General features: G+C 48.4%; 1 protein-coding gene across 3 annotated transcripts in view; it reads left to right on the forward strand.

The window, feature by feature from the left end:
• Positions 1–22,793, forward strand: part of SLC34A2 (solute carrier family 34 member 2) — a 44,887-nt gene extending 22,094 nt beyond the window's left edge. For 2 of the 3 annotated variants that reach the window (XM_023534196.1, XM_023534190.1), the window contains exons 3-14: positions 11,007–11,121; positions 11,219–11,365; positions 12,298–12,426; positions 13,856–13,999; positions 15,058–15,169; positions 16,980–17,175; positions 17,913–18,008; positions 18,437–18,557; positions 18,728–18,895; positions 20,240–20,356; positions 20,450–20,574; positions 21,401–22,793. In XM_023534196.1, the coding sequence (XP_023389964.1) occupies positions 11,007–11,121; positions 11,219–11,365; positions 12,298–12,426; positions 13,856–13,999; positions 15,058–15,169; positions 16,980–17,175; positions 17,913–18,008; positions 18,437–18,557; positions 18,728–18,895; positions 20,240–20,356; positions 20,450–20,574; positions 21,401–22,036 (2,106 nt within the window). In that variant the 3' untranslated portion in view covers positions 22,037–22,793. Of the gene's footprint in view, positions 1–3,125; positions 3,279–11,006; positions 11,122–11,218; positions 11,366–12,297; positions 12,427–13,855; positions 14,000–15,057; positions 15,170–16,979; positions 17,176–17,912; positions 18,009–18,436; positions 18,558–18,727; positions 18,896–20,239; positions 20,357–20,449; positions 20,575–21,400 lie in introns of those variants that run through there. The other variant, XM_011365378.2, reaches the window with a different exon arrangement.
• Positions 22,794–24,133: the final 1,340 nt, after the last annotated feature.

The raw sequence follows: 24,133 nt of genomic DNA on the forward strand, positions 1-24,133 counted from the left end.
GGGCAGATTTCTCTTAGGCATTTGCATGGGAGTGAACTGGATTTGAAAATAACACTGGGTTTAAATCTCATTGCGGTTTAATGTGCATTTCCTTCAATAGTGATGTTGACCACCTTTTAACATGTTCATTGACTATCATTTGTGAATTGTTTATTCTAGTCTTAACCAATTTGTAATTGGATTTTTCTCCCCTATTAATATAGCCATTCATTACATGTTCTAGAATAAGCTCTTCATCAGTTATGTGTGTTCCAGATCCTTCCCTCATTCTGGGCTGCCTTTTCACTCCCTTAAGTGTCTTTTTTTTTTTTTACGGTTAATGCATCTTATATTCTGTTTAAGAAGTCTTTCCCTACCCTGAGTTTATGAATATTTGTCTATATTGTCTTCTAGAAATCCTATTTTGCCTTTTACATTTAGATGTGTGTGTGTGTGTGTGTGTGTATGGTATGAGGTAGAGGGTCAAGTTTCATTTGTTACCATTAGATATCCATTTATCGAAGATTATCTTTACTCAACTGTTCTGCAGTGATATTGTTATAAATCAAGTGTCCATACGTTTCTAGCTTCACTATTCTATTTCATGCCTCTCATACAAGTCCTCGGTGGCAACCAAATACCTCTAACGAAGAGGAGAGAAGACAGTGGAGAAAAACTTTACTGGTTATGTGGGTGAAACTGGTAACTGGGTTAACATCTTAACTCTGCCACTTATGAGTCTTGTTACACTGGGATAAGTTCAATTTCTCTAGGGCCCTGTTTCTTGGCCTTTACATCTGGCTTGTAGTATAAGGATTAATGACTTAATATAGCTAAAGTGTTTAAAACAAACCCTCAATAAATAACAGTTATGATCTCTAATCTGCAATTTATAAACTCATGTAATGCTAAACCCTAAGCTGAACTGACATAGAAAATCAAATTTATTTTACTTAGTATCAATATTTGTATATTTTTATAGCAAAAATATCAATGGGTTTGATTACAGAGTGCTGTCTAGGTCCCATTTGGAGTGTCTTGCATCTTTCTAAACATGGAAAGTTCTAATTTGTGAAGCACTAAGGGATGTGGGCCTATATTACCTCAGTTTTGTAGCCTGGGACAAGACAGCGGCCTCTGGATGGGCCTCAAGTTAATTCTATCAATTCTACCTTATAGCACAACAGTAGGAATAAAAAAGTATGCTGAATGCAGCAAACTAAAGGGAAAGTCTAGAGTCAGACACACACACACACACACGAGTCTACCATTCCTCTACACTTTGTACAAAAATATAAACTACAATTCAAAACAAGAATCAGATATCAGCCCTCATCTATCACCAAGATCCATACACATTAAAAACGGTCTCCTGATTGAACCAGCATTTTGTCTTTTCAATTGAAACATAAAAGGAAAACCTTTATTTTTCCAAGTTTTTTGAAATTCCGATCCATCCATTAGCTCCTTGTTAAAAGTGATATGGATGATGCAAGGCAGTTAGGTCTGTGCCCTACGCCGAATCTCAATTACTGTGGGGAGGCCTGTCTGAATGTCCAGTTAAGTCCTGCCTCGTGAGCCCCTGAGGTGGCCTCTGCAGACCGCTTGCCCAGGGCTGGAGGTGGAGCTGGGCTCAGTGAACACCAGTGTCAACAAATGCCAGTGGCTGATCGCTGTCTTGAGGACTGGCTTTTAAGTCTAGCACCCACTAGCAAAACCATCATCTCTCTGAGAAGAGCCCAGGCTGATTCGATTTCTAATCCCCACTGTTCAAGCATCCGAAGAGTGGGGCCTTTGGGCCACTGTGACCAGCATCTGAGACTGAAGGAATAACCTCAGAGTCCCAAGGTTCTAGACGAGTCTAGTATCAAACCTTTACGTTCATCTTCTCCCAACACCAGAGGTTCCTGGTGAAAATTATAGTGGTTAAAATGTACTGAACGCTCATCATGTGCCCGGTACTGTTTTTTTTGTACTATAAGAATTTTAGCTCATTTTACTGTAACTGACAGGGACCATTATTCCCATTTTACACGTGAGCAAATGAAGGCAAGGGAAGTGGGGTGGGCGGGGGGAGGTGGCGCAGAACAAGAAACTGATCTCAGGCAGCGTGACCCCTGAGTTATAGCATGTGTGACCACCCTCCGCTTAGCCCCAGGCAGAGCCCTGCTCTCGGGGTTTCTGGAAGAAGCACTCCCGACTTCCTCCCCTGGTGGCAGAGAGAGCTCTTGGTTTTTGGAAGGAAACCAGCCTCGTTCCATTCGGGCACTTCCACTACGTGTTAGTTGTGGGCAGCTGGGCGACGCGTCTGCTGCCAAGGCTCACTTCCCTCAGCTGTAGAACCAGGATCCTGCCCCAGAGGGAATAAGACCTGGGTTTTGGAATAAGATGAAAGTTTGATCCTCGCTCAGCAAATCCTGAGTAATCCTATGTCACACTCCCCAGCCCCTCAAAACCTCAACTAGAAAGGGAACTACTCTTAGCCCAGCGAGGGCGTCGATGTGGGCATTGGAGAAATTTCTGCTGGCACATAACCGGGTTGCTGTTACGATAAGCATGGTGATGGGCTCTGCCTAGGGCAGGCCTTCTCACAGTCGGGATGGAGCGCGGGGAACACAGAGGGCAGAGCAGAAGGGGAAATAAGGGCTGTGGTTTGCCAAAGCAGGGACAAGCTGCTGGGGAGCGGATCTCCTGGTGAGAGCACCCCCACCCTTCCTCAGCCTGGCTTGGCCAGCGCGGCTCGGTATCCCGTCACGGACCCGGGGCTGCTCCAGCTGGCCAAGTGACTAACTGCTGAGTCCAGGCCACTAAAACAGATAAGGCTGAACAATCCTGGCTTTGTTTTGGAGGGTTTTGCCCCTGAGTTTCCAGTTGGCTTTTATCTGACTTCTTCAGCCCCAGGGGAGCTACACTAGAAGCTTCGGGTTCTTGGGGAGGAGGAAGGTTGGAGACCGGGAGCCCCACTCGCCTCCGCGTGTGCTGGGATCTCTCTCGCCGCCCGCCTTGGGGCCGAGGAGGGCACGCCAGCCGTCATTCGGACGCCCAGGGGAACTGCCGAGCTTTCTCCCCACAACCTGGCCTCCTTTCTCTCCTTGGCGCAGCGGGCGAGGTCGTGATGGGCTCATTAAGCCGGCAGGTAGGCAGTGCTCCGGCGGCGGCAGGCGGTCCTGGAATGCGCGAGGGGCGTGATGCTAGCAGCTGCTGCCGGCCTCTTTGCGCAACACCTTGGCTATATATACCCCGGCGCCGCGCTTCACCTGGGTGTTTCCTTCAGTCCATTACCTGCGCAGGGAGCGCTGGTGAGTACTCCCGCTGGGGCAAGGGCGCTTCCTGCTCCCTTCTCGCTCTTCAAAGAAGCTTGATTGACTTTTAATTAATTTACTTAATTCTTTTAGATATCCCTTGATGCTGACCTCAAGGAACTGGCTGGCTTTGGGCTGCAGAAGAGACAAAATAATAAATTTTCAGATTTTTCCCCCCTTAATGTTACTGCTATTGCTGTTATTACAAGTCCTATGATTCCACTATTGCTACTGGCAGTGTTATTAACGAGCCACACATGGGGGAGTCTAAAATGACAGGTGTTTCAGGGTCCGTGGTTTGAGGAGGAAAAACAGGAATGCAGGTGCCAGTAGGAATGAGGAGGCCTGGGCTCTTTTTAGTCACTAACTAGCTGTGACTAAAGACAGGTCTCTGTGAGCTCCTGGGCCTTAGCTTCTCTGTACAAGAACAAAACCATCTCAGTTTTTCCTGAGCTAAAAAGCCTAGGTCTGTGTGGCCGCCCAGGGCTGCACACCCTCCACCCCAGCGTGACTTCCACGTGCTGTTCCTGTTCATAGAGTTCTTTATCTAAAGTGACTGCAAGATACAATCCTAATTTGCTCATCCCATCAAGGCAGGTGGCTGTCAGCAATGGGCTGGCCTGTCCTTCAGCTTCTCTTGGTAGAATAGAGCCCACAGTTTTCCGGTGTTTCGAGGGTACCGGTCCAGCTGGCTGAGGAAATGGCTCACAAGGAGATGTGCACAGGTGCAGCTTTGATGGGGGTAGGAGGGCCTGAGCATCTGCAGGCCAGAAAGAGAGGTGGGATGGAGTTAATTCAGTTTTCGGATCCCCCGGGGCGGAGGCCTGCCATGGGTAGCTGGCACTGAAGTGAAGGAAGTTAGAATCTGTTTTCCGTAGCAAGGAGGCAGCTTTCTGAAACATGTGGATTTCATGGAGGCAGCTCGTGGATTTCATTGCTTGGAATCCGTCTCCCCGTTTAGGTTCACCAGGAGATTTCTGTGTTGGCGGCCTGCTCAAGCCCTGTCTGTCCCTCCCCCCCCGCCCGGTGCTGGAGTTCTTTAACCTGTTCTTTGTTGGGTATTCTTGAAAAAGTTGTGCCTCGACAGGAGTGGCCATTGTTTCAGATTGTTAAGAGTGCTTGAATCTCTGTGCCAGCCGACCACCTGATAATGATCTCTTCTTTATTATTATTATTATTTTTGTAACTTTGGGAACTGGTGGCAAGAAGGGAAGGCTTTGTAAAAGGTTTGGATGTTGAAACAAATTCCTCCTGCAAAATCCACCCAAATCACTCAACCATCTCACTGAAAGAAGTCTCCAGCAGTGGGAAGATAGACAGACGTCTGGATTACTGCTATTAGACACAAAGCTGACAAAAATAGCCTGAGTTCAATTTAATGAAGAAAGGCTTCTTGGGATTAGTGATTTGGAATAAACTTAATATCACTTCCAGCCACTTTCCACCCCACCTTCCTCACCCTCATCCTCTCACCTCCACTTTGGGGACAGAATGGCAGTGTCAAGCAGGGTACTAGTAGTCAGGACATCTCAGGGAATTAATTCATCCCAGTGAATCAAAAAAAAAGCAAAATAGGGCTGCAAAAAGATTGCAGTGTTTATTTTTATAAATTAGCCTTTTTAGCCCCCCCCAACTATAATGTACAATAATTGATATGTTAATTACAGGACTTATTTAAAATATTATAAATACCAAGTGCACTGAAGGCGCGGTTTGGCAATGGGGCCCTAGTGTAAAGAGAAGGTAAATGTCTTCTAAAATCCTGTTAGTGCATATCAAAAGTCTAAACTAAGCCATTCATCAGCAAAAACTGGGCCAGTCAATGCCCTGTCTGCTGTCCCACACACCTCCCTCCCAGCATCGCCATGTTTTGGGGATTATATTGCCTTATGGTGGCTAAAGGAAGCCTAAGAACTCTTTGAAGTCTTGGTGATTTTTTCAAAGTATAAGAAGTCTTGGTCATTTTTTCAAAGTAATACTTGAGCAGCTATGAACGTTGGAATCAGACTGAGTCTGAATTGTCGCTGAAGGCACAATGTGCAGTCAGGTCCTTTGTGCCTTGGTGGCCTCCCGTAGCATGGGGATGACATTGGTACTAAAGTATAAATACCTTACAGAAATACGTAAATTTGCAGAACTATGTAAAGTGCATGTGAGATTCAATGAGGTAATTTGTGTACAAGGCTTACAGCCATGCCCGCCGCAAAGTGCTCAAGCATTTGTCTGGCTGCTAAGTGCCAACGCTGCCCTGCATGCAGGGACTCCAGAGGTCACCCTCCTGTGTTCTTGGAGGCCACTGCCTAGCGGGAGAGTGTGTGTCTCGGCCATCGGCAGGACACTGCCCCGTGCCGCCACCTCCCCACTTCTTCGATAGCCCTGGGCTGCTGGCCTTCTGAGAGCACAGGTGACTGCAGAGCAGATCCTGGTTGGAGAGGCCAAACGATGTGGAGCGCAGGGGTTGGGCAACTGCCAGGTGCCCCACATTTCCCTGGTACCCAGGTCTCAGAGAAGCCAAGAAGTTTCCTGTCCTTAGCCTGCAAGAGTTCCTCCTGGCATTGGGTGCACAGGTCGATGCAGGAAGTTGAGCCAAAGGGCTGTCTCCACAGCCAGCTCAATAGGAGGGACAGTGGTGGGGAGCAAGGGAGCAGATGTGTGAGCATAACCTGACTTCCTGCCTAGGCTTTAAGAACACCTTCCTGGGTATTAGAACTAAACTTCTCCAATGGATGTCTTCTCTGCTTCTCTGGCAGGCAGCAGCTGTGTGTAGGAGCGTGGCCTTGGGGGAAGGCGGGTAGAAGGAACAGTTGGATCACGGGTGTGGGATTGGGAGAAAGCCTTAGGAGGGGCCCTGCTTTAAGGTCCTTAGAGCTCCTCCCTAGGGAAGCAGGTTCCAGACATGCCAATGTCTGCCACACCCCTGGGAGTAGTGGCCTCAGATGCTGGCTCCGTCCTTTGTCTGGCCCATTCAGTGTCTCCTCTCTTGCTCAGTCGGGACTCTTAAAGGCTTGGCGTATGCTGAATCCAGGTCTCTGGTATGCCAGAGGCTTTGTGGGAACTCAGCAGCAGCCTGTCATTAGAGCATTCTTGGCTGGCATTTCTGGCCATCCGAATGCAGGAGTGCACTCAACCGTCTGAGGCAGGAGTGACCCCTGCAGAGAGGCAAGCTCTCCCAGAAGCCCTCAGTGCCCTCCCTGAGCCCGGGATCTGAGGCTCCTGGGTGCCCTGCTGTTTTGAGGTCCCAAAGCTTTCTCCTCCCTGTGTCTTAGCCCCTGGCCATGAAGTCTATGGAAAGACCCCCAACTTTGGAACCAGCAGTCCCTATATTCAAATCCTGACTTCTCATCCATAGGTAGTGGTGGGACTTATTTCTCTGTGCCTTATTATAACACTTAATGAGGTCACGGATTACATAGGACACTCCTGACACGAAACAAAAGGTAGCTTCTTTCTCATCTCACATGCTTTGGGTTCACTTATGACACAGATATTTACTGAGAGTCCACCGTGCTGAGCACTGAGATGAAGGGCTTATGGTCCAGGGCAAATCAGAGTTCAGGCCATTCATTGTTCATGAGGCAATTCATTTCGCAGAGTTCTGAGTGTTGACTCTGCCAGGTGCTGTGCTCAGGGCCTCAGCTACACTCACGAATCTATTAGTCTTACGACAATGAGGGAAATGTGGCCCATTGTTGAGATGATGAAACTCAGGCTTGCTTGGAGAGGCTCAGGGTCACACACAGGGAGCAGTAGGACTCCACAGAGCTGGCCCTCACCCACGGCGTGGTTCTCTCCTAAGCTGTGTGCCAGGCACTGTGATATTGGCAAAGGTGGCAACTCCGGGGGCCAAGGCTCAGGGCTGGTTGTGGGGAGTTTGCCCCAGGTCCTGCCTTTACTCCAGATCTGTAGGGTCAGCCTGCTCAGAAAGCCGAGATTTTGATGGCCGTTGACCTGGAGGGCTGAATGAATGGGGCCTGTGGTTGGCTGCCAGGGGCGCTCCGTTTGCTCACTTCCCAGGTCCGGAGAGGAGCAGCTCTTGGGGGTGGAGGGAGCCAGGAGGGGAGTGGCCAGCAGGTCCAGAGGGCTCTGGGCTGGGTCAGGTGGCTCTCCCCACTGCCTACACCTTAGGCAGTGCTTAGGTGTGTGGATCGTGCCTCCTTTCCTTACCTCAAGGTACAGTGAACACCCGAGAAATGTTGGAGTTAGATGAATGCACCGAAAAATGAAGTGCTGTGTGAGGGGAAATGATTACTTCATCAGGGAAGTGTTTGTAAAGAGGAAATGGCCTTAAAACAAATGATTGAACTCAGATTAGGGAAAACAGGATTTCCAAGAAAGAGTAGAGACATTCAGTAGAAATTTGCCTTGGCTTTTTGGGGAGTAAATGAGGATCTCGCAGTGAATGAAGCAGCTCAGGCCTCTCACAGTAAGTATGTATGCAAGACCCTCACATCCCTTCCCGCTCCCTCTCCATTGGGAACCTGCCCATTCTGTTGCTTGTACTATTATAAACCACTTGGAAGCTGGACCAGGAAAAAGTATTTCTGTATTCACTAGACACTTTGTGTTCAATCCTTGACAGAAAATGATTCAGAGAAATTCAGTCACTAAAACGTAATTTAAATAATAGGCAAATAATCATCCTTCTTACACCTTACTGCTTTCTCAAATGCGCTCTCCACAAGGACAAGACATCCCAGACCAAACAGGTGTCAGTACACTCAGGTCCAAAGGTCCATCCTTTCTCCCATTACACCACTGGAATAAAGTCCCCTGAGCAGATGCCCAGGCTGGAGTCACCTGAATGGGACAGGTGACAGGGCAGGCCCTGCCAGGAGGTGACATCCAAGTTGCAGTTTCTTGATTTGCTCTCTCCATCAGACCTTGGCCAAACCAACTTGGATATAGTGAGAAGGGTCAGCCACCCACCGGTAAGATTCAGGCTTGATTTTGTTTCCTAGTCTTGATCAACACAGATCGAGTGCATTCCTTCAGCAAACCCTCTGTGTTGACGTCTCCATTCACACATGTAAAGTGCCTACTATGTACCAAAAAAGCATGACAGATGGTTCCTGCCCTCTACAGCTTAAATTCTAGTAGAGAAGGCAGTATAAATGTGCATAAGAGATAGAATAATTCTAGGGTAAATTAAGATTATAAGAGAAAGGTGAAACAATTTCAAATTATTTCTTTAAGAGCAGAGATCCAGGTATATGAACCCCTGGAGGTCTGTGAGTAGCCTAGACTAGCCTGTTGCAAACTCAAATAACTTTCTGTCCTGTTTAATTTATATAAACCTTGCATTCTATACTATAATATCTATGCTTGTTTTAGTATGAAGCTGATAATCACATAAAGTTTATGATGTGTCAGGCACTGTTCTGAGAACTTAAAACATAACACACTTAACCATCGCAATAACCCTTCATAGGTATTGTTATCCTCATTCAACATCTGGGGAGACAGAGAGGCAAAGCAACTAGCCCAAAGTCACACGATAAATGGCAAAACTGAGACTTGAACCCAAGACAGTTGGGATCTAAATTCCAGTCTCTTAACTTCTAGATCATTAGTTCTCAACCTCCAAGGGACATTTGGCAATGTCTGGAGATACCGTTAGTTGTGAAAACAAAGGGAGAGGAAGTACTGGCATCTGGGAGTGCTTCCTGGGCAAGAGCAGAGGCGAGGCATCCACGAGGTCACTGCTGCGTATCAGAATTAACCAGTGGAGAGATGCTGGGGCCCAAAACAGGTAAACAGCCTGCCTCATTGGTCCAGGCAGGAGGTGCTGAGGCCCAGCCTGGGGAGGTGACACCAGGAACCAGAGACCAAAACCAAGATGCTCCCAGATACAATCGGCAGGTCCTGTTGCTGGCTGAATGTGGTGCTGTAGGAGAGGACTTCGAGATTCTGGGAGGATGACAGCAGGAATCACACCAACGGGAAAGTTCTGCAGCAGTAGAGAGGAAGGTTTGGGGTGCAGATAGGAGGCCTATAGATTCAAATGCAAGTTGGACGCTTTTGTACAAATATCGGGGGTGGGAGGTGCCTAGAGACCAAAATCCTGGAGCCCTCACTTCCCCGGATTCTATATACAGTAAGGGGGAGACTGACTTGCTTCCTCCACCGAACATTGAAGCGTCTTCTCCCTTTGCCTAGTACTGGGCCTTTATCAGATATATCTCACTTTTGATGCTAATAATGCATGACTCACTCCTTTGAGTGTCCCAGGTCATGTAGTAATGGAGAGGCAAGCACAGATTCTGGAGTCAGAAATTCTCATTGTGCTAATAGCCTTGGGCCAAGTGGCTTCACCCCTGGTACTTCGGTTTCCTCATCGATGAAATGGGAATAGCCCTAACCCCTCAGAGCCGCTAAGGGGTGGCACTGACCAATTCATTGAACTGTTCTAAGTACTGTACAGAAATAAACTCGTCAAGGCTGCCTGATAACCCAGTGGGTCATAAACAGCACAAACCCCATTCTTTTGTAGTAGTGCTTATATTCTGGTAAGCAAAATGAGATCCGTTTAAAGAAATGCGAAGGACTCAGACCCGGGTTCTGGGAAATGCTTTCCAAAGAGGTGAGCGGAGCAAGGCAGGTATTTTTGATTTTCTGTGAAAAATATTCCTAGGTTTCCAGTTCCTAGAAATGAAATAACTGGGTCGGAGATGTATGGAGCATGTGCGCCAGCTGTTTCCCACAGCTTCCTGTCCTGCTCATTTCACTGCATCTTCTCCAGCATGGCATGTTCTGCCTAAAATGTATTTGCTAATTTAATAATTGAAACTTATCTGCATATCTTTGGCTCCTAATGAGGCCGAACTTTATTTGGTACCTATTTTATGGTAACTTTCTCTTCTGCGAACCGTTTGCTCATCATTTGCGCCTGTCCTTTGGACCGTGTCATTTAATGTGTGTCAAAGGACAAGGACTGCAAGGCGTGGACTTTCAATTGGTGTCAAGAGCTACACTTCCTCTCCACGTCACTGAGAGACTTTGCAGAGAAAACGACTTCTGAGGAAGTCTCTATCGAAGCCTGTAAAGAACTAGGTTCTGACAAAGGGCCATTAATCCAGGCAGCATGGCATAGTAATAATTGCAACTCTTTGTTGGACACCTGCTGGGTGAGAGGCACTTTCATAAGCATCACCATTAATCTCATAACCCTACGAACTATGAAGAATTATCTCCATTGTATACGTGGCATAAAGGGACTTGCCTGAACACATACCCATTGATAATGGCGCCTCTGCGATTTGAACCAGGTCCAGTGTGTCATGCTACTCACCAAAGGGGCCGTGGTAGGGAGAGCAGATGGAATGTACACCCGCATATATATTAAGACTACTGGGAGCCCCTTCGAGGATTGTGAGGACTTGGCATACCATGAGTTGATAAAGATGGATGAGTCTGCATTCGCTTTCTGACAGAGGGGGAGATAGAAGTTAGAGAAATCATAGGTGGTGCAACTGATATGTAGATGAGAGACTAGGCTGGAAGAACACTGACAGGTGGTTTGATTTAGTGACAGCCGGGAGTGGTCGACGGAGGCCTGCACAGGCGTGTAATATGGTGCTCAGCGTCTATGCTCAGAAGGTGCACACCAGTCTCCCACTCTCCCCTCCACCTCTCCAAATCTTTGCAACTACTGGTTCTCCCTGTCATGGCAACTGAGTGCACCTCCTTCAGCGTTTGCTTTTTTAAGCTCTGTTTTCCCATCCACAGACCATGGCTCCTTGGCCTGAGCTGGAAAATGCCCAGCATAACCCCGATAAATACATCGAAGGGGCCACTAGTCAACAGTCAACCACGGCTACGAAAGAAAAGGAGACCGACAAAAGTAAGTGCCGCTCATTTAGCCCCCGACTAGCCTTGCGCGGGGACCCCAAGAGGCTTGGTTCCTCATTCCTCCTGGCCTTTGCTGTTTGTTTGTGCAGATGACACCGAGACCTCTGTAACCAAGATTGGACTTCTGCCATCCCGCTCCACCGTGGCACTGATAGAGGAGCCCAAGGCGGAGCCCACAGAGGTGGAAGACCCCTGGGATCTACCCGAGCTTAAGAAGAAGGGGATCAAGTGGTCAGGTAAAAATGAGGCCAACTGGAGCAGGCAGAAGGGACTGAGTTCACCATCTTTACCGTACGACTGCAGAACTTTTCATTGTTCCGATGCCCTTTGAATGAATGAAGACCCTGGCTAGGGTTGTCACCCAGTACTCTTGGAGGCTTAGAATCAAAGTATGGAGTGACTGGGGAAAGGTTCGATTTTTTTTTTTCATTCAACAAATGTGCCAGCACTGAAGTTACGACCAAGCCCGACTCCTGCTTGTCCTTATAATCCAATGTGTGCCAGTCCTGGGTACTGTGAAGGTTGTGGCTACAGCAGAAAACAGACAAGTCCCCTGCTCTGAGAGCTGGGTGGGTATGGGGTGGGGGGGGGGGTCCCCTCACCTAAACAGGAGCATCAGAAAAGGCTTCCGGAGGACAGAGACTGTATGGCCAGAATAACCGGGGTGTAAGCAAATGCCGCATTTGTCCAGGGCCAGGTTCTGGCTGCAGATCACACAGCTGGGAGGGAGGAGGTGAGAACCACTTTAAAAGCGAGTGGTTTTCTAAATGGAGGCTGTGATTGCTACCTTGCAGCACTTTCTAGAAAATAAGTCTGTGCTGTTCTCAAGGTGCTTAGGAGAGCCATTATCTCTGACCCCACACTTGAGCAGGTGGTAAGTGCCCTTCACTGCCTCACTCAGTGACACTGGCTCGGCTAAGCATGGAGCCTAGTTTGCCTGTCTCCAGACCACACTGAGCCCCTCCTCCCAAATGCAAAGCCACAGGTTTCAACTAAATGGACTATTGTGGTAATTGCTTTGAAACAGCAGCCACGGCTGCCTACCACCTCTGGGCCTTGCTTACAGCTCTCTGGCTGGGAAGGAGGGCGTGGGGGAGTTCTGAGCTCATTGCCGAACTTCTCAGTGTTTCAGACACTAAAAGCCTCCCTTCCTTTCCCTCTTCCACAGAGAGAGACACCAAAGGGAAGCTTCTGTGTGTTTTCCAAGGGATTGGGAAGTTCATTCTGCTTCTGGGATTCCTCTACTTGTTCGTATGCTCCTTGGACATTCTCAGCAGCGCCTTCCAGCTGGTTGGAGGTATGAATGAAAGGGTCAAAGGTCAGGAGGCAGGGGCGGTTCTCATTTGGTCCAGACCTTTTCACCCTCACAACTCAGCAAGCCCTCTTCAGCTGCATTTTAGGACTGGAAGCCACTCAGATCATGGGAAGTCATGTGCCCCCTTTTACAGAGGAAAGAACTGAGGGCCTGTAAAAGGGCTGTGTCTGGCTGAGGTGGCTAAGGCCAGGGCTGGAGCCAGTTCCAAGCTTTGAGCCTCTCTTTTGTCCACAAAGCCTGGACATTTATCTAAGAGATCCCACTTTTCTTTGGACCTCTCCATCAAAGGGGAGTATTGGATAAGAATATTCCCTTAGGCCAGAGGAACTGTAGAAATCAAAGCTGGGCCTTTGCTGGAGAACCAGGGTCCCCAGCCTGGGGGAATCTGCATCCAGAGCAGGAAATGTCTAAACATCTCCCGGGACTGAGTATAGCTGCGCAGAGCGAGGAGGACCCAGAAGTGAAATCACCATGTGCTTGGTCTCCTTTGTACCCAAAATGCGCGACAACACTGATCACTAACACTTCGAGTGCCTCCTGGGTACAGGCATTTTTAGTGACATTGTCCTTTTAAAGCCCTTCCCATTTATAGAGAGGAGCTGGGCTCACATTGGGCCTGAGGTTCACAGCCTGTAATTGGCATAGTGAGATTCAAACTCAGGTCTGTGTGATACAGAGGACTGGATTTTTACACCCGTTGGTGCCTCTCTTGTGAGCTCATCTTTGTGACCTGGGAGAATTTGGGAGGGGAGCACTTGTGGGAGAGCATGAGGGGCGTACTGACTCTCTGGATGCCACTTCTGGTTCCTCTGGTCCAAGGCAGAATCAGCAAGAGGCTTTGCTCTCTGAGTATGTCAGACAGGTCACTCTCTGGACCTCAGTCATCTCTATAAAATGGAGCAGGGAATGGATAGGTGGTCCCAGAGGTATACTCTCAAAAATGACAACCCCAGCATTCAATGACAGGCTGAGGCTGGGGCTGAGAATTCAGGGCGGAGGTGGAGGGTGAACTGAGAAGATCCACTCCTGGAAGATAAATCCTAGGAATCGGGAATACATCCCAGATAGGAACTAGGACATCAGGAGATTCACTGGCACCCACTGGGCTAAGCACACAGTTGAGGCCAGGTTCATGATCAGAAAAGGCTGGAGGAGGGCTTGCGGATGGAGTGGTTGAAGCGGGGTGCACAGTGAAGGGACAAAATGAACGAGGCTCTGGGGAGTGGGGCAGGGCATGTCTCCAAGCATCAGGGCAGTGCTGAGAAGATGCACAAGGAAGCAAGATGCCATAGGTGCCAGCAAGGCTGGAGGCCGGGCTCTCCAACCCACAGCCAGCATTGGCCCTGGCTGGAGACGTGAACACTCTGTGTGCCCACCTAACCTGTGACGTGACCATGTTTCTTTTATCCAGGAAAAGTGGCCGGGCAGTTCTTCAGCAACAACTCTATTATGTCCAACCCCGTGGCAGGGCTGATGATTGGGGTGCTGGTGACCGTCCTGGTGCAGAGCTCTAGCACCTCCACATCCATTGTCGTCAGCATGGTGGCCTCCTCACGTGAGTCCAGGCACCCACAAGCCCAGACGTTCCTTCCCTTTGCAGCTGGGGAGCCTGGGAATTACTGTGAACATGGCCAGGACTGTCACCATTATTCTCCTTTGTTGTCCAACTATGACATGTTCCACTCCGGGTCACAGACGGCCTCCTCTTTCCATTTTTATAGCTGAATCTGAAAATAAGCCCCGATGGTTGAAGACTCTGAATTATGTAGAACTGTACTGTCCAGTCCAGCTGCCACTAGCATATGTGGCTATTTAATTTTATTTAATCTTGATTTTAGTTTAAAATATAAAATCCAGTTGCTCAGTTGAGCTAGCTATATTTCAAGAGGTCCGTGGTCACAGGTGGCTAGTGGCTGCCCTATTGGGCAGCACAGATACAGGACATTTCTGTCACTGCTCTCGGTGGCAAGAATAAAGGCATCTAATCACATCACACGTTAGCTTTGGTACAACTGAGCTTGGGGAGCTGGCATTCCAAACTCGAACCTGCCTGATATTTGCTCTGGCTTAGTTAAGACAGACTCCGTAAATTCACCAGTTTGAACAGGTGAATTTTCAGCCCAAGCCAGCATTTTAGCCACAGTTAACTAGAGCCTTTTCTGGGCCAAATTAGGAAAAGGTATTACTTTAAAATACTTTCATGTGTCAACACGTTGTGTCAATAAACGAATTTTGTTAGAAAAAGAAATTATACTGCCAGGAATTTGCCATAATAAATAGCACAAGTCCTTAAACACTATCTTCTGGTCTCCTTTAAGGTGGCCTTGCATCTAAGAATTCAGAAAGGCACTTCGAAACTAGGGCTCATAGAAGGGCTTCATAGGGTCTAAGGATTCCCTGAAATTTTGCGCTAAAATTTTTTTGGTCCCTGTGCCTTTCTATGGTGAACTGCCATAGCTTTCCTCAGATTTACTGCAGAACCCAAAGAAGTTAAGAGCTGCCGTTGTAGGGGGTTACCGATGAGTTCAGTCTGCCTTGGGGCACATCAGGAGCACAACCAAGCTGCCTTCCAAAACTTGCTAACTTGCTAACGTACTGTTTTCTACACTCCAGTGCTGACCGTGAAAGCTGCCATCCCCATTATCATGGGAGCTAACATTGGGACCTCGATCACCAACACTCTTGTGGCACTCATGCAGGCGGGAGACCGGAATGTGTTCAGAAGGTAGGAAGCTCAGAACCAGCGTTTGCCACCGTCAGGCTCATCGGTTTGGGCCAGGTTGTCCTAACAATCTTTATCCAATGAGAACATGCTTGTCACCCTGGAGCGCTTAGAGTTGGCCACGGTGGAGTGCAGCTGGGGGAAGGGATCACATCCTACGCAGCCCCCTGATCTGCATAGCGGGGGAGAACACCACTGTATTGCCTAACGCAGTAAACACAATCATACAGGTGAATGCTTAGCAAGGCGCCCGGCACAGTCAGGGCTCCCTCAATGCAGGCGCAAGCTGGGAGCCTACCTACAGCGTGGTAGAGTTAAAACAAGGCCAGCTGGGTTAGGATTTACTGTCCTGTTTAGTCAGAAATAATTAGACCCTGAAGCTTCCATTTTCGGCCAGCTGAACCCATGCCACTTTTTCTTTGTTCTTCACTTGCCAGAAAAAGGCAAAATGTAGCTACTGCGGATGCGTAAGATGTGAAAATGGGGCAGGCTGGATCCAGACAAAGGGAATCCTTTTTCCAAAATGTTATGTGGAAGTTAAGCACATTTCCTAGCCCCTCTTCTAACAGGTGACAGACTTTTTTCCTTATTAAAATAGAAGAGCAATGTCAGCTTGTCTACACGATGCGCATACCATGTGGTTCAGGCACATGGCCTTCAACAGGCTGTGGGGCCAGCCAACGTCCCCACTCTTTCTTGTGTCCCTGAAGAAATGTGCTGAGGGTCAAAACAATACACATTATCCATGGCGTTCGCTAATCTGATCTTCACAAGCAGACTAGGCCTTTCTATGCCTCATTTTATCAACATAGAAACGAGGTATGAGGTGAAGTGATTTCACTGAAACATGGCTGGGACTCAAGGCTTCCTTATTCAGATTTTGTGTTCTTTTTACTGTTACATAAATTTTTGCCTCTGGAGAACTTATGAAATAGAAACATGCAATCTATGAAGATACCAGCACCTAGGAATATTACTGACCTTGCCCATGCCTTGTTTGGAATATTTAAAATAGATCGCTTTCAGTAACATCTTTGGGGATTTTCTTTCTTGGTGGTTTGGATTATGTCCTTAGATAGATCCCTAGAACAATTACTATATAAAAAACCTGTAAGACTCTGAAAGCATTTTGCCAAACTACTAAGAAATATTTATCACTTTATATCAGCAGCTTATGAAAATGTCTTAAGCCACCTTCTTAAAGGAAAATTTTTTCACTGAGGACAAGATAAATGAAAATTTTGCTGTATATTAGCCTTATTTCCTGTAGAGACTGTTCAAATGCTACATCAGAGTCTCAAGATCTTAAAAAAAAAATTTTAAGAATTCACTTGGATATGGAGGGCTTTGGCGTTTACCCTCGTGCTGGTCCCCAACCTCCCAGAAAGGTCGTTATCAATATGCATGGTTCACAAGTGGTGTTGATGCTGAGCATGGTTCACAAGTGGTGTTGATGGTTCACAGGTGGTGTTGCTGCTGTAACATGTCTAGCTCCCTTTATCCCAGTGGAGAAAACTGCTGTCTGATCCGATGTGAAAGGCCCTGCCTAGCAGTAGAAGACAAAGGTCCAGGGCAGTGCCCGTGCAGTAGCCGTCGCGTTCCCTATGCCAGCCCCGTTTCCTCCTCCGTCAAATGGAAATAGTAATAACACCCACTTTTGGGATTGCTGTGAGAATGAAAATCAGATTGTGCACCTCTGTGTACACAGATAGCTGACACCTGGCAGACAACGCAAGTAATGGCCTGTCTAGACTGGTGCCCACTCACTCATTGACTCATGGGGCTGATGGCATGGTGGGGTTTCCTTCTGTAGGGCTTTCGCGGGGGCCACCGTCCATGACTTCTTCAACTGGCTCTCCGTGCTGGTGCTCCTGCCTGTGGAAGCTGCCACTGGTTACCTGGAAATCCTGACCAACCTGATACTGGAGTCCTTCCATTTCAAGAGCGGAGAAGATGCCCCGGCATTTCTGAAAGTCATCACGGATCCTGTCACAAAGCAAATTATCCAGGTAACCTGGCTTCCTTGTGAGAGAATGGGGCTCACTTCCTCCCCCTCCCTCTCCCCCTCCTCCCACGCAGCTGAGGAAGGACAGGGGTCTATAAACACTGCCGTTTGGCTGCCCCTACAAAAGGCAAAGAAGAACAGAACCAGGGACACTTGGTCCAGTAATTGGCCTTTTTTGTTTCCTTGACTTCAACATGTGTGTCATCTTTATTGCAATGGGAGTGGAGGGTGGTGAGTGCTTCTCAAGACTCAAGGAATGTCTATTGGACACTCGGGGACACTTTGTCCCAACTACTGACCTCAGCGCCAGTGGTCTCGCTGATAAGGTATTATTCTACTTCTAGCCAAACGGGAAGGTTACTGCCCTTCCCTTCCACCTCACCCCTCTGCTCACTAGGGTCTGTCCATATTATTAAAATGAAAGAAGGCTTTGTGGATGTTGTTGGGGGGAGAAAGGGCCAGCTTGGACCTTGCTTCTTCATTGTACCTTCTGGTTTTCTGTCATTCAGTCATCCAGTGATTATCTATATGCATTCTAGATACCAGTCCACTGTTACTACAATTTATCAAGTACTTGCTGGTCTTCCCCCTGGGCGTGCAGATAGAGTGAGTGCCCCTCACTTCTGCAGGGGCTCAGTCTGTTCCCATCCTCTGAGCCCCTCTTTATAGCAGCCCCTGTGTGTTCTTCTTACATCTGTTCTGAGATTGTGCTGACTCCCTTCTGTGTATTGCCTTCCTCAGCTAGATAAAGAAGTTATCAACCAAATTGCAATGAATGATCCAACAGCCCAAAACAAGAGTCTAATCAAGATTTGGTGCAAAACTCTAACCAACGTGGTAAGTTTCTAAGAACATAGCTGGGCAAGTGAACCCTTGCATCTGTACTTTAAGCAAATCCCTTCCTTCAAAGTGGGCGGATAAAAGGTTAAGGAGAAGAAACATTGGGGATGTCTGAAAAATTAAAACTGGCTGGTGAGAATCCTTTGGGAAACAAGTCCTTGAATTCTGGACGGACAGACAGACTACAATAAGTAGAATAGACTGCCTTGTGCCCCATTCCGCACCACACATACACTATTCCTGGCTTGTCACTATTTTCACGTCCTTTAGCTTGTCTCTGGCCACCTCTGTTCCCATTTATGGATGGACCCCTGGAAACGGTGTGTCCACTTACAAATACACACATCGATGTGTGTCTCCCTCTAACCCCCATCCAAAATGAGTGTTAGGGATGATGCACACCATTTCTCATGTTTGCCACCCAGACTCAGGTGAATGTGACCGTCCCCTCGACTGAGAACTGCACTTCCCCTTCCTCCTGCTGGACAGATGGTTTCCACACCTGGACCATCAAGAACGTGACCTACCAGGAGAACATTGCCAAATGTGAGTAAACACAGCACCAGCCACTGGGACACACTGTCTGCGGTGCTGATGGCCGACCACCAAGATCCTGTCACTATGAGACGGAAGGAATAAACTGGGGAAGAAACAACAATCTGTGGCCCCGGGGGACTCCGTAACCCCCTAACGAAGACTTTCCACGGTCTCCTCAGGCCAGCACATCTTTGTGAATTCTACCCTCCCGGATCTTTTCGTCGGCATCATCCTGCTGGTAACTTCCCTGTTTGTGCTCTGTGGCTGTCTGATCCTGATTGTCAAGATCCTGGGCTCTGTGCTCGAGGGACAAGTAGCTACTATCATCAAGAAGACCATCAACACCGGTAGGTGCATCGTCCCCCGGTCTGGGCTTTCTAGGGGTTGGCATCACTGTCACCACCTCAGGGGGCTCCTTTAGATCCTTACCTAACAATGGCTTCTGCTGGAGTTTTCCTCTTATATACGGAAAGCTATGGAAGTTTAGACACTATTTGCCCCTGAAACCTTCTTTGGTCTTGGGTGGGGCACAGGGAGCAAGCATGAGCTTCCGTTGCACATTTGCAAGGTCCTGAGAAGAAGCCAGAGAGCTATGAAAGAGGCCTTCTTTCCTGGGAGGTCTCCTATGTGCCCAGGCTTCCTTAGGAAAAGTCTAACATATGCCCACTCTGGTACCCACTTCCCTTCAACTCTTGGGAAGAAAACGTGGTTCTGTGCAAACATCAACATTTCGAAGCAGACTACAAGTGTAGTCTGGCCAATGAGAGCGTGCCAAGCCAAGGACACGACCACCCTGTGAAACCTAAGTGAAACGGGGCTAAGAATACCTCCCAGGGTTGTCATAAGGTTGTCGTGAGGGTGAGCTGAGTGACTTTGGGTACCTGCTGGGCATGCAGGGCTGATCCTGTGCCGAAGGTGCCGATGTCTTTGTCGGTAGGCTTTCAAAGCTGCTGCATTTCCTTGATGCTCCTTTTCTTAGGTAGAAACACTTGGAGGGTATGCAGTGCTGGGAGACTAGGACAGGAGGAAGCACAGAGGACCAAGTGCTCAGAGCTTTGCAGGAGGAATATGGTGATTTGGGTGGTGTCTTAGTCAATTCAGCTGCTATAACAAATTACCATAGACAGAGGGGCTTAAACAATGAAAATTTATTTCTCACAGTCCTAGAGGCTGTGGAGGTCTAAGATCAGGGTGCCAGCAGGGTCAGGTTCTGGTGAGGACACACCTCCTGATCTACAGATGGCCACGTCCGCTGTGTCCTCACATGGGGGAAACAATGGAGAGGAAGCGGGCTCTCCCTTCTATAAGGGCACTAATCCACTCATGAGGACTCCACCCTCATGACCTAATTACCTCCTAAAGGCCACACTTAATACAATCACACTGCGGGGGAAGGGTTTCAACCTGAATTTGGTGGAGGGGACACAAACATTCAGTCCATAACATGTGGGTTCAGCATTTATAACCTCTGACCTCCAGTGAATGTGTTTTTGTCTTCATAACATACCCACATCCTTGGTTTCGCCATCTGAATATGCTGAGGGAAAGGATTTTTTTAATTTGCTATTTTAGACTATGGTATGGGGCATTAAACTAGCTCATGCCCCACCCCAACTTTTATGGAGGTGCCAGCTAGGCCTACAACCTGAGCCTTCCTAGAAGGATTGTGACAAATCTTTTCTGTCTCCCAGATTTCCCTTTTCCTTTTGCCTGGCTGACTGGCTACCTGGCCATCCTCGTGGGGGCAGTCATGACTTTCATCGTGCAAAGCAGCTCAGTGTTCACGTCTACGATGACCCCACTGATCGGTGAGTTTCTCCCTGGCTCCTCCCTCTGGCCACCATTACCATCTCCCGTCATCCCCCTGGGGCTGATGTTAATAGCTTTGTATTTCCCTGTAGGCATCGGTGTGATAAGCATTGAGAGGGCGTATCCACTCACGCTGGGTGCCAACATTGGCACCACCACCACCGCCATTATGGCCGCTTTGGCCAGTCCTGGCAACACTCTGAAGAGCTCACTCCAGGTCAGGAAATATTGCATGGGGCAGGGGCTCTGTGGGGGTGGGGAAATGCAACCCCCCATCCATGGTCTTGCAAGCAGATAGCTTCTAACAAGAGCCAGGCTTTTCTCTGTTACCTCCAAAACTGTGATGTAGAGAAGCAACAGGGAGGCTTAACAGCAAAGCCATCTCCTCCTCAGAGAGGTAGTGAGACTCCCAGCACTGGCCGTTATTGAAACAAAGGTGGGGTGGCCAATTAATAGAAGTGGAAAGAGAATTCAGAAAGCAGAGACCACCACGCTTGCATCTCTGCCCCTTTCTTGGGGAACTCTTCCTGGACATTGGGAGGTCACCTGTGGCCTTGGCTTGGCAGTAAGAAGAATCAGGGCCACCTTTCCTTCCTGGATCAACTATGTGACCTTTGGCAAGAAGACCTTTGCCATTTGAATCCTTGTCTCACCGTGTACACACTAAGAGACCTTAGACAGGTCACCTAACATTTGAGCATCAATTCTTTCATCTGAAAAATAGGAACCATAATCCCTATCTCATTCGGGTTATTATAAAGATCTAATTATAAAGCCATGCCGTCCAATAGAAATACATGTGGGCATAGAATATAAATGAGTTGTCACCCACGTAATTTGAAGCTTTTTAGTATCCACAATTTTTAAAAAGTAAAATGGAACAAGGAAAATCGATTTTAATAATGTATTTAACTCATTATCATTTCAACACGTAATTGATATAAAAAAAATCAGTGAGTATTTTACATTCTCTTTTGAACTAAGTCTTTGAAATCCAGTGTGTATTTTACACTTATATTCACCTGTCCAACATCTTGTTTCAGATTGCCCTGTGCCACTTTTTCTTCAACATCACAGGCATCTTACTGTGGTACCCAATCCCGTTCACTCGCCTGCCCATCCGCCTGGCCAAGGGGCTGGGTAACATCTCAGCTAAGTACCGCTGGTTTGCCATCTTCTACCTGGTCCACCTCTTCCTCCTACTCCCACTGACAGTGTTTGGCCTCTCGTTGGCTGGGTGGCCAGTGCTGGTGGGTGTGGGGGTGCCCATCGTTTTAGTGCTCCTTCTGGTGTTGGTCCTCAAGCTCCTGCAGTCCCGCTGCCCGGGCATCCTGCCCAAGAAGCTCCAGACTTGGAACTTCCTGCCCTTGTGCATGCGCTCGCTGAAGCCCTGGGACCGCATGGTCTCCCTGTGGTCCAGCTACTGCGAGAGACGCTGCTGCTGCTGCTGCCGCGTCTGCTGCCGTCTCTGCTGCCGCGTCTGCTGCCTGCTGTGCTGCCCGTGCTGCCGCTGTAGCAAGTGCTGCCGGGAACTGGAGGAGGTGCAGGACACCCACATCAAGGCCCCCGAGGCCTTTAATAATGACATCGCCATAGTCAGAGAGGCCCAGGATGGGGCCCCCAAGTCCCCAGTGGATGCCCTGGACACAAGCACCACCTCTAGCAGCACGGCCTTGTAGGGGCCGCCCGGTGACCGGCCAAGGGGCCCGCATCTCACATGCTCCTGCGCCCTCCTGGTTCTGCGCGTCTTTCTCCATCTTACTGAGAAATGTCACCGTCGTCAGTTCTGACTCTGATTCCCCTTTGCACAGTGCGTCAACCTGCACTGTAGTTTTATACCCACCGATTCTCCCTGGGTCTTCCACTCCCACGAGGGTGCAGAATGATACTGAAAAGAGAATTAGACAATGAAACTCAACTAGAGAGATGAGCACACCCGCCCACCCCTGCACACACTGGGTTGGTCAATAGGACTTATTTTCATATGTAACCATCCTCTGAAGTCCCAAAGGAGTAATTTATGGGAGTTTCTTAAAGGCGTACACACATGCTTTTCTAACTGACAAAACTCGGACATCTCTCCTTTACTGAAGACTGGCTTCAACCAAAGGCAGCTGCTCCCGTGTCCTTGCCCCAGAACAGCCCGGTTCCGGGGAAATAACGTAATCGTCTGGAGACCCAAAGGAGACCACAGGCACGGGCCTTTCTCTTCCCAGTGCTCCTCAAGCCCCCTGTCAGGCTTTCCTCATCTGGGCATGTGTGGCTAGTCCAGTTCACCTGCTGTGTCCTTGAGTGTCTGGGATGGGAGCCACATTAAAGCTACAGAGAGATCAGGATGCACGTTAGCTCACCTGTCGCTCTATCTTCCTGAGAGGACAGTGGCCTGTTCCCGAGCTGGGCAGGTGGAGGATGAGAGCGAGGCAGGGGAGAGCATTGGGGGGGGGGGGGGGGGGGGGGGGGGGGGGGGGGGGGGGGGGAGGAGGATGGGGAGGGGATGGTTTATGCGCTAAAACGGCCTGGGGTTCTTAATTTGGCTATTTTGGAAGCCAAATTGACTGTAGCTAAAGCCTAGTGCTACTCTTGGACTCAGGTTCTCTTGAGTCCCAGGAAACACTTGAGCACAGGACAGTTTTACACTTCTGTCTCCTTGCTCTGTGTGCAGGATGACTGGGTCAGATTTTGGTAAGCTTCCATCCAACCACTTATCCATCCATCTAAGCCAGATGTGCTTTGGAGTTTTGAAACTCTTCCAAACATTCTGCCATATTCCCATATAGATGAACTTTAATTTCTTGCCTTCTCTCCGTGCCTGCAAAGCTCCAGACTTTTCTCTGAGGGTGGAAACTGGAGGCTGGCTGGTCTCCCACAGAACTGTGATCATCAGGTAGCAGTAGGGTTCTTGTGTGTCTGCACATCCAAGGGGTATGGTCCTTCTTGTTCCAGATGCCTTCTAGAGCCCTCTTTTGTATTTACGCCCCCTCCCTCCACTGCTCCTCACCCCCAACAACTCAATCCTCCCTGGAGAGAGTGAGCTTCGACCTAGTCTGGGGAAGGAGGGGTTGGTGGCACCTTACTCCCTGACCCTGCCCTTTCCCATCCTAACTTACCCTTAACAGGTCAGGGCACCAAACCGAGCCCGCCCCTGACCTTCCCTCCGTGTAGATACCGATTCCATAACAGCCATTTATATGCCATATTTATAGCCACGCACCTGTACAGCATTTTTCATAACTTATATAGTAAATAGTAGTGCAATGTGTTTTGTAGGGCTCTCATTTGGAAATGAGGCTGGGTTCTATCAGATGGAAAGACCACTTTTGTATTTTTTTGATAATCTACCTTTTCAAAGTGCCTGTTAGCCACGCCCATGCCTCACTCTAAATATTGTAAGCTAAACCTGGGCGGGGCTGTGGCCCTCTTTGCACTCTGATTTTTAAAAATTGGATCCTTGTACCTGTGTTGATTGTATTTTTTTACTGGTTGTGGGAAGGGGAAAATAAAGATAATCAAACCCAAAAGGAGTGTGTCGCTTTCTATTATATGGAAATAAGGACCTCCTGGGTCTATTAGCTAATAATGTTAGGCCATTTCCCTTACTTAATGTCATTATTCATGACCAGGGCCAGTGACATAATTTGTGAGGCCCCTTGTTCCAAAAGCAGGGGGAAAGGCCATTAGAGGTATTAACAATATAAAGCTTTCCTTTCTTCCATGATCTCTCTCTCATCTTAAAATTTTGCTATTTGCAGATGCTCTTCGACTTACGAGGTTATGTC

This window comes from Pteropus vampyrus, unplaced genomic scaffold (assembly GCF_000151845.1).
Source record: "Pteropus vampyrus isolate Shadow unplaced genomic scaffold, Pvam_2.0 Scaffold5, whole genome shotgun sequence".
Taxonomy (NCBI): domain Eukaryota; kingdom Metazoa; phylum Chordata; class Mammalia; order Chiroptera; family Pteropodidae; genus Pteropus; species Pteropus vampyrus.